At 45.9% G+C, this 9,388-nt stretch overlaps 1 protein-coding gene across 6 annotated transcripts in view; it reads right to left on the bottom strand.

The window, feature by feature from the left end:
- Positions 1-607: 607 nt before the first annotated feature.
- TMEM231 (transmembrane protein 231) overlaps positions 608-9,388 on the bottom strand; it is a 28,751-nt gene continuing 19,970 nt past the window's right edge. For 2 of the 6 annotated variants that reach the window (XM_038754132.1, XM_038754131.1), the window contains exons 3-7: positions 7,774-7,902; positions 7,214-7,357; positions 5,591-5,672; positions 4,239-4,344; positions 608-2,665 (exon numbers count right to left, since the gene is read on the bottom strand). In XM_038754132.1, coding sequence (XP_038610060.1) covers positions 2,485-2,665; positions 4,239-4,344; positions 5,591-5,672; positions 7,214-7,357; positions 7,774-7,902 — 642 coding nt within the window. In that variant the 3' untranslated portion in view covers positions 608-2,484. The other 4 variants (XR_005452977.1, XM_038754133.1, XM_038754134.1 and 1 more) reach the window with 4 other exon arrangements.

Raw genomic sequence — 9,388 nt, 5'->3', positions numbered from 1 at the left:
TACTTATAAGACTGAAGGGAAGAAAGGGGTGAAAGACACAAAAATTTAATTGTATTTTGAATATTTTAATTATAAAGATAAAAAAAGCCTGAAGGATGTTCACATAGTCCTTTATAAACCATACAGAGTTTGCACTGACCCTACAAGTATTTTTGAAGTTTTACATTAAGACTCATATTTCACCCCACCACTTCCTATGTGATTAAGTTTCAGGCCAGAATTGTTAAAATTGATGAACACCCATTCTTCCATTTTTAAGTTAAATTTTGTTTGAGAATAAAAATCTGGTAATTTTTCTCAGTCGTTAACAAAGTAGCCTGGGCATTTCTTATGTGAAAATAATTCAAAATGCCTTTGTCTCCAAACTTCCATCTTGGCTGGCCAGGTATCTGAAATGTTTTGCTTTTGAATTACTCAAAGAATTAGTGTTTCAGTTAAAGTGGTGAATATCCAAGAAAAAACCCATCCTAGGAAAGAGCATCAAAGCAAGAATTCTTATGTGAATGGGGCTCTCCCCAGCACTCATTTGAAAAAGCAAGCCCAAATCCACGTGTTTTTCTATAATGATACAAGGTCATTTTCAATCAAATTCAAGGCAGGGGGGCGGTTTTGCATTTACATTTCTTTTTTAATCATAATAATTTTTAGATCGGCTGAACTCTGTGTGAGGTAATAAACAACAAGCATTTTGTTTTCTGTAAGATTGCTTCCTTGGGGATGGCTTTTGAACGGGTCAGATTTACACTCTGCCTTAGGATCTGTATTTGATCTTATTCCTGATCTGCTAATATACGAGGTGCATTTTATCTGGAGTTATTTGCGGTCCTTCACCTGCTAAGAACAACCAGGAAGAGAATTTAGATTTATTTAACCTTAGACTCGATGACTTTTCCTTGGTGGGGTCATGCAGTGATTTCCTCCACTACGCCATCACCTTCCTCCCTCCCTACCAACCAGATTTAGAAATGGATAGGCTGGCGCTGATAATACGCTGTGAATAATACAGTTCTCTCCATAACAAGACTTTGTTTTTCTCAGAGCGTACCAGGGTAGCAGTAGGGTTTGGAGTCAGGGCTAGAAGTTATCAGGGGTAGAAAAGTTAGCTGTGATTACCACTCAGGCAGATATACTGCTTTATTAGAGTTCCTGGAGCCGCGCTGACGGAGGACTCATAGGAAATGGATCCCTAGCCATCGATTTTTCCACCTGCGCCAATCCTTTCAATTTGTTCTTTGGTGATGGATGCTTGTTTTGGCCTGTATAGATTCTTGTAAAAATGGATAGGAAATGGATCCCTAGCCATCGATTTTTCCACCTGCGCCAATCCTTTCAATTTGTTCTTTGGTGATGGATGCTTGCTTTGGACTGTGTGGATTCTTGTAAAAATGGATAGTCCCACTATCCACTGAAAAAAAACCCTCTTAAAAAATAATCCCCCAGTTTTGACCAAAGAGTGCAAGCGATGGAAGGGGAAGTCCTCCCACTCCTGAAGACACAAAGCAAATGTCTTTGTCCTTCAGAGAACACAGACATTTATCTCAGGATGGCTGAGCTTCGGTTTGCGAATGTTGATACACTTCCTAAAGCCCTGGACAAGAATTCATCTCTACATATTAATCTCACGTGGCCAAGGAAGTGTTACAACCAGTAAGAACCAATTCTTACTAATAGTGAGCAGAAGTAAGAGAAGTTGTTACAATCCCAATTTTCTTTAGCAGTAGCCCGACTACTGTAAATAAAATGACCCTTTTACCTTCAGCAACTAATTTGAGACAGCAGTAAACTGAAGGATATAAGGAAGCAAGATTCCTTGAATAAAAATCTAGTCAACTAGATCGATCATTTCTAACTGCCTACTGAACTGTATATCATTATTGTCCCCAGTTCCCACAGAAATAAATATCTGTTCCCAGTCAAGGGCCTTGTAACTCTGGAACATAGAGTTAGGGGTAGTGAGTCTATACATACAGTGAAAGCAGAGTACCGGTGATTTACATACCTATCAAAAAAGAACTCTACAGAGGGTAACATAAGCAAATAAAGGGTTTTTAAGGGAAAATGCATAGCTTGTGTTCTTCAAATTCAAAAAGGAAATGCCTTCATTAGTCAAAGGCTGGATTGTTGCCAAGATCTGAAACGTCAAGCGCTTAGTACAGTGCTCTGCACACAGTAAGCGATCGATAAATACGACTGAATCTGTACCAGTTTCTTTCTGCGCATTTTACCGTTGGCAAAACGGTGGCAGAGATCCTAAGGGACTACTCCAATTATCTCGTTATCTTGGAGACCGGAAAACTCCGCATTTGCCCGGCATGGTAAAAATCAGTTGGCGGGATCCTACGTCACTATCAGCGTCAAAAACGAACTAGCCCACGGTCCCGCAGAAACCGCCTTCACAGATGGGACGGAATGAAGATCCTTGGAAAATAATCGTGAGGTAGATGGGCCCCCGTGGAGTCCCATTCAGGGCCAGAATCCTATCTCTTATGACAGGTGCTCTTTGTAAGACACCACTGGGAACGTCGGCGCTACGGGTATTGTTGTCACCACCTGATTCTGGAACACAAAGATTTTGATTCTTTCAAACACCCAGAGGAAGACAAGCAGAATACTGATGTACTGGATCCAGGCAAACTTAATCATCTCCCAGAAGCCTGGTTGATAAGTGCCAAGTGTTAAGGAGTCACACATGGGACTTTGAAACATTTAAAGCAGTAATACAGAGCTCAGGTTCTACCCAAACAGGAAATGGCAAAAATGTTTTAAAGATGCTTAGAAGGACAGAGCAAGTCATAAATATGGATGATTCATGACTAGGCAGAGTCACTGAAGAAGAAAACATGTTAAGGAAATTAAATGTTTTTTTCTTCCTATAGGAAAATTTGGCAAAGTTATTTTCTTGGGATTACAAATTTTTGGTTTCTCAAACCCAATAGGGATTTTATGTTTTGCAGCATCTGTACCTAATGAGAATAGCTTAGAAATCATCCCTCTCATCTTAAAATCATTTTTTAAAACTGGGATAAAAGACAGGCTACCAAAGGGCAAGCTTAACCACTTGAAGCAACAGTGGCACAACTCCACCCAACTTCTCTCTGCTTTTCTTCGGTGTGGCCTCACAAGCCCACTGTTTCCCAATCAACACCAGAGCCCCCAGCTAGGCCACACTGCTGACTTGAAAGTGGTGAGCACTACTGACCACAACTTTATGCTTCTTCTCCTTGGGACTTGGGGATACTGTGAATGTGAAACCCTAAGGGTGTGAGTAGAAGTGACCAGATTTTCAGGAGCTCCTACTGGGACGGGGACATGGTTTGCAGAGATGGGGGGGACATATGCCTATGACATCACAAGCACTACACCAGGGACGTAGTGTAATGTACTGGCATCATACCTAAGCTTTGGGGGTGAAGGGTAGGCAACAGGGAGGGAGAACTAGACAAACAAACAGAGATGTGGGGAGAGCACAAAATCACACATCAGACTCAAATACCGTTCAAATACACAGACACCCAGCTGGTTTTTCACACTCAAACACACAGAGATACTCACCCAGGCTGTCACATTCGCCCGTTCAAACCCAGAAAGTCCCTCACCAGGATCTCAGGCTCACCTGTTCAAACCCACATCAAAGACACACAGCAGGCTCTCACCCTCACATGCTCAAACTGACAAACACACACACGCACGTCGACACCAAGGCTTTCCCACATACACAGAAAAGTACAAAGTAGTCTCAAACTCAGATTCACAAGCAGGCACACAGTCACGTGCAGACACACATTCTCAGATGGGAATGAAGTGAACAAAGCAGGGGGGGAAATGAGCAGAGTTGCCTCTACCCCGGCTCCCTGGAGATCTAGCTACAGCTCGCAAGGGCACAGCTCAAAGACAATCCGTCTCTGGCCTGGAGGAGACAGAGGGATTCCAGGGAGCTGGCATATTGGTGATTGTTGCTCTAACAAACTTCTTGCGGCCACTGCTTGTCCATTCCACATCAGCCTCCTCAGGGTTCTTGCCACTGTCCTGGCCAAAAGCATAACTTTGGCCAGGGCTACTGGCCTTCTGGTACATAACAGATTAAGGGCAGGAGAGGGGTCCGCTGACCCACAGGAGCAGGTGGGTGGCCACTCTGCTGTGCCCCTGAGGCAGCTGCCACACTTGCCACCCCCTTCGGCCTGGCTGGGCAGCCGGCTGTGCCGTTACCCGCCTGGCTATGGAAAACCGTCAAAGGATATGAAATCACTTCCACGGGGTATCGGATGATGGCATTAATCACAAACGGTGCATCTGCGGCCCTTCCCACCAGCCAGATGGGGTTGGGATCAGACAGGACGGTTGTCACTGCAATGAAACCAGAAAACGCAGTCTTTAAAAAGGTAGCTTAGAGGTCCGACCCCTGCGAGATTGAGAGACACCGCCCGAGAGCAGGGATTTTCCTCAGAACGCTGCTGTATCGGGGTGGCTACCTGTCAGCTGGCCCACTCATTTGTGGGCTTTTTCAAGGTGAGACAGCCCTGGACAACGATCGGCCTGGGAGAGGCCTGGTCTGCTGAGCTAAACAAATTACATAAATGCTCCTCAAGGGCAGAAACTGGGACTTTTCCCGCTGCAGTGAGTTCCCAAGCACCTCAGGAGGTGCTCACTCAATGCTGCTAATGATGGTGGTCCTAGAAGATCCTCCAGGGGCCCACCCTCCAGGATGATTGACAGGCCTCAAAGCCTGTCAGAGCACAGGCCTTACAGAATCCTCCTGCTGCCACTGAATCTGAGCAAGTCACTTCGCCTCCTCCAGGATCTCTGTCCATCCATCCATAGGATGGAGAGGATAATCTTTGCATCCAGTTCACAAGGGCGCTAAGAAGATGAATTAGACTTGATCTAGAAAGCACTCTAAATTCCCTGCAGACAGGACTGGATCAACACAGTCAGTTCTCCGGAAATGCGGGGGTTACATTTTTTGCAGAACCCTCCAATAAGGAAAACTCGCACTGTAGTTCTCGGGCCGAGTCCAATGCAGCAAGCTTGCCTCCAAATCATTTCTTCCGACAGCACCTTGCGTTCTACCCAGGGAGATGCGTGTTGCCAGAAGAGCTTTCCTAATTCCCCAAAACACGGTGAAAACACTCTCGTAATGGGAGAACTGACTTGAATGATTCATTATACTGTAAGCCTGTAAACTAATTCTCTTGTACTGTAGTCTCCCACGTGCTTAGTACCGGGCTCTGCACATAGTAAGCACCCAACAGATACCACTGATTGATTGATGCATTATCATTCCTAGCTGACCTTCGGCAGGGATGGTATGCGGGAGAGATTTCATGCTGCAAGAAAAGAGCGGGGCAGACAAAGGTAGAAGTCTAGTGACCAATCTAGGAATGGTCAGTGGTGTCCCCTCTGTCCATCTCGACAGGAATCGGTGGGCCCTGGAATTGAAACCTGAGAAGTACCACCCTTCGCTCCCTCTCAGTCACCGTCCCACTGGGCCCCACCCTGCCAACTGGTGCCCTTTATCAGTCCACCACTATGCACCCCTTGACCAGTCCACCCCTGGGCAGCCCTCCCGCCGCTACCCGGGAAAGTGACCTACCATTCCTCTCCTGGTAAGTGGCAGCAATATTTGTGAGGTCAAAGTCCCTTGCAAAAGGGCTTGTCCCATTGATCACAGGAACCTGTTAAACAACCAAACGTTTAATGGCTGGACATTCCTCCCTTTCCTCCCCTCTACTACTTATTTGTTTATTTATTTAGGGGTTTTAAGGAATGGAGAGCTCACCAAGCTCCTGGCACTACTGAGGGCATAATAATAATAATAATAATAATAATAATAATAATAATGGCATTTGTTAAGTGCTTTCTATGTGGTAAGCAGGGTGTCTCACATGGGGCTCACAATCTTAATCCCCATTTTACAGATGAGGTAACTCAGGCACAGAGAAGTTAAGCGACTTGACCAAAGTCACATAGCTGACAAGTGGCAGGGCTGGGATCAGAACCCATGACCTCTGACTCCCAAGCCCGGGCTCTTTCCACTAAACCATGCTGCTTCTTCAGTTTGGGCTTTTTTAACGCTACTTATTAATAAATGATAGTAATGGCATTTATTAAGCGCTTACTACGTGCAAAGCACTGTTCTAAGCACTGGGGAGGTTACAAGGTGATCAGGTTGTCCCACATGGGGCTCACAGTCTTAATCCCCATTTTACAGATGAGGTAACTGGGGCACAGAGAAGTTAAGTGACTTGCCCAAAGTCACACAGCTGACAATTGGCAGAGCCGGAATTTGAACCCATGACCTCTGACTCCAAAGCCCGGGCTCTTTCCACTGAGCCACGCTGCTTCTCCTGCTTATTAGGCACTTAACTAGATGCCAAGCAATGTGCTAAGCCCGGGGGTGGATACAAGATGATCAGTTCAGACACTCTCCTTGTCTAAAATGGAGGGAGGGAGACAGGTATCTTATTTCCAGTCTACAGGTGAGGAAACTGCGTTACACGGAGGTTAAGTGACTTGGCCAAGGTCACACAACAGGTAAGTGGCAGAGCCGGGACCAGAGGCCGGGTCTCCTCACTCTCAGTCTTGAGTCCCAGTCCTAGGCCCCGCTGCCTGCCATCTTTCCCAAGTAGAGCTGGACCTCTGGTTCCTCCTCCCTCAGCTCTTTGAGGACTAAATACACTGGGGAAGTTCTCCGCAATTGCTTTTAAAATTACTGTTTAGTCAGTTCCTTCCTCGCTCCATTTGGCTTTCCATCCTCTCATCCCAGAAGGCACTACTTTTGGTTTTCTGATCCCAGTCAAATTTTTATTTATAATAGCAATAGAGTCTTTATGAAGGAGGAATGAGTGTGGACAGTGTGTTGATACTTGTATACTTATTTATTTATGTGGCAGGTGTTTACCATGTGCTGGGGGTAGATTCAAGATAATCAGATTGGACTCAGGCCCTGTTCCATAAAGGGCTCTTCTCTCGACACTGTTAAATCCTCAATCCTAAAGTCCCTCAGCGGTGCACATGGGACAATGATATTTCCAACTTAACCGGGCTCGCCCCCACTTCTACTTCAAATGGCAATGATATTTCCAACTTAACAGGGTCTTTCTTCTACCATTTAAAGTTACTTTCCAAGATAGTAAGTGATGCAGGTGGGGGATGTGGGAGAAAGGGGCGGGGGAGAGGAGGAGAGAGAGAGAGCGTAAGCAGGAGGATTCCTTACATTGTATCTGACATCTAGCCCACGATGGCTCAAGGGCTGCTTCTGCTGCAGTTTCAAGTCTCCATTCACATACAGCTGAGCCCCCGGGACAGGGAAGAAGGACTGCAGAAAAGCCATGCTCTGCATCATAAATGTTGACATCCTCTGAAATGGTTATTGGTAGAGACGACACTTTGGTTAAGATTTTGGATTTAGGTGGATTTAGGTTCTCCCTAGCCAATCTTAAGGGTTGCAAATCCATGCCCTGGGAATTCAGAACTTGGAGAAGCAGTGGTTTCTTGAAGCAATGAGTGGGATGCGATCAATATGCTTTAACCCAATCTCACCCAAAGATGAATTTAGGGATTGTTTTCTGAATTAGCCCACTGGACCCACTGGGATTGTACTAGAAAGGTATCAGGGATATGAGACTTCTGACCCTTTTCAATTTAAGATGGCTCTTTCTCTCCCTTAAATGGGATGGATTGGAGCTGGGAAATGAAGCCGGACAGAAGTCTGGCAGGACCAGTACTCAGTAGGGACTCCACGGCAACAGAAGCTGCAGGTAGGCAGATACTCACGTGCAGTTGGTAGGAGAAGGTCAGAATGAGCTGAACACCGAGGACCTGCTCGGAAGCCTGCAGTGGAAGCTCCATTTTAAAATGGAGTAAGTCCATCTTCCCGTCCTGGTTCTTGTCTTCTTCTCTGGTCTAGGACACACAAAGGGGACTTTATTTTCTATAGAAAGTACACTTGGGAAGGGTCTACTTTACCCACAGTGCATCATTTTGGCTCTCCATCACTGCCAACCTTCTCATGCCCCACCCAGAAAATTCAGTAGGATAAGGAATTTACAGAAAAGAGATAATGCCACTTGCAAAATATTTTACAAACATCCCTGACAATTAGCAGGATATTGAAAGCCCTACCTGAAAAGGGTTGTTTCTAAGAGGCTAGCCGAGTGCTATGCGCAAAGGGGCCTCAAAAAGGCTTTTGAGGCTGCTCATTTTCCTGAAAAATTGTTCAGTCCACATCTCCCCACTCCTCAGAAACTTCCATTGGTTGCCCATCCATCCACCTCCACATCAGATGGACACTTCTTACCACGCCTACCTTACCTCACTGAACTCCTCCTACGACCCAGCCCGCAGACTCCGCTCCTCTCACTCCAACCCGCTCTCTGTACCTCCATCTCATCTACGCCGCAGCCGACTCCTTGCCCGCGCTGGCCATAGGGCCTGGAACACAGGGCCTCTTCCTTCATATCCAACAGTCCACCACTTTCCCCACCCTCCAAACCCTCCTAAAATCTCATCTCCTCCAAGAGGCCTTTCTAGACTAAGCCCTTCATTTCCCTTATCTGCCCTCCCATCCGTGTCAACTATGAACTTGGCTGTGTACCCCTTAAGCACTACAACAAACACACACCCCAGTCCCAAAATATTTATGTATATATTCTTCTATTCCATGTCCCCTGTCTGAAATTCCTTTTAAGGTCTGTTTCCCTTTGTAGACTGTAAACTCTTTATGGGCAGGGATGGCATCTTCCAACTGGGTTCTGTTGTACTTTCCCAAGTGCTTAGTACGGTGCTCTGCGAACGGTAAGCACTCAATAAATACCATCTAGTGACTGATGAGTGATCTTCACTCCTCTGTCTCCTCAGGCACCATCTTCTGACCCTGAAAACTGCTGGAGGCCCAGTTGTCACACAGGGAAACCCTGGCCTACCAGATAACGCTTCATTTTTAATCAAACCCTCACATGCTCCAAAATTCCCTCAGAAAGGTAGCAAGCTGACCAAAGAAGGTAACGGACGGATTTCCCGTTCGCAAGATACCTTACCATCGCCACAACTGGCATCTTCAGAGCTTCCTCCTATTTGCTGAAACATCTTTATCTTAACCCACAGGTTCTAAGACTTCCCAAAATAATAATAATAATAATGGTATTTGTTAAGCATTTACTATATGCCAAGCGCTGTACCAAGTTCTGGGGTAGATACGAATCATCAGGTCCCTCACGGGGCTCGCAGCCTAAGTAGGAGGGAGGACAGGTATTGAATCCCCAGTGTGTAGCTGAGGGAACTGAGGCACAGAGAAGTTAAGTGATTCACCCAAGGTCAACCAGCAGACAGGTGGTAGAGCCAGGATTAGAACTCAGGTCATCCGACTCCCAGGCCCGAGCTCTTTCTACTA

The sequence above is a fragment of the Tachyglossus aculeatus genome, chromosome 11 (genome assembly GCF_015852505.1).
Source record: "Tachyglossus aculeatus isolate mTacAcu1 chromosome 11, mTacAcu1.pri, whole genome shotgun sequence".
In the NCBI taxonomy this organism is placed as follows: Eukaryota; Metazoa; Chordata; class Mammalia; order Monotremata; family Tachyglossidae; genus Tachyglossus; species Tachyglossus aculeatus.
Note: the sequence above shows the minus strand (reverse complement) of the source record. Positions and strands in the feature narration are given on the sequence as shown.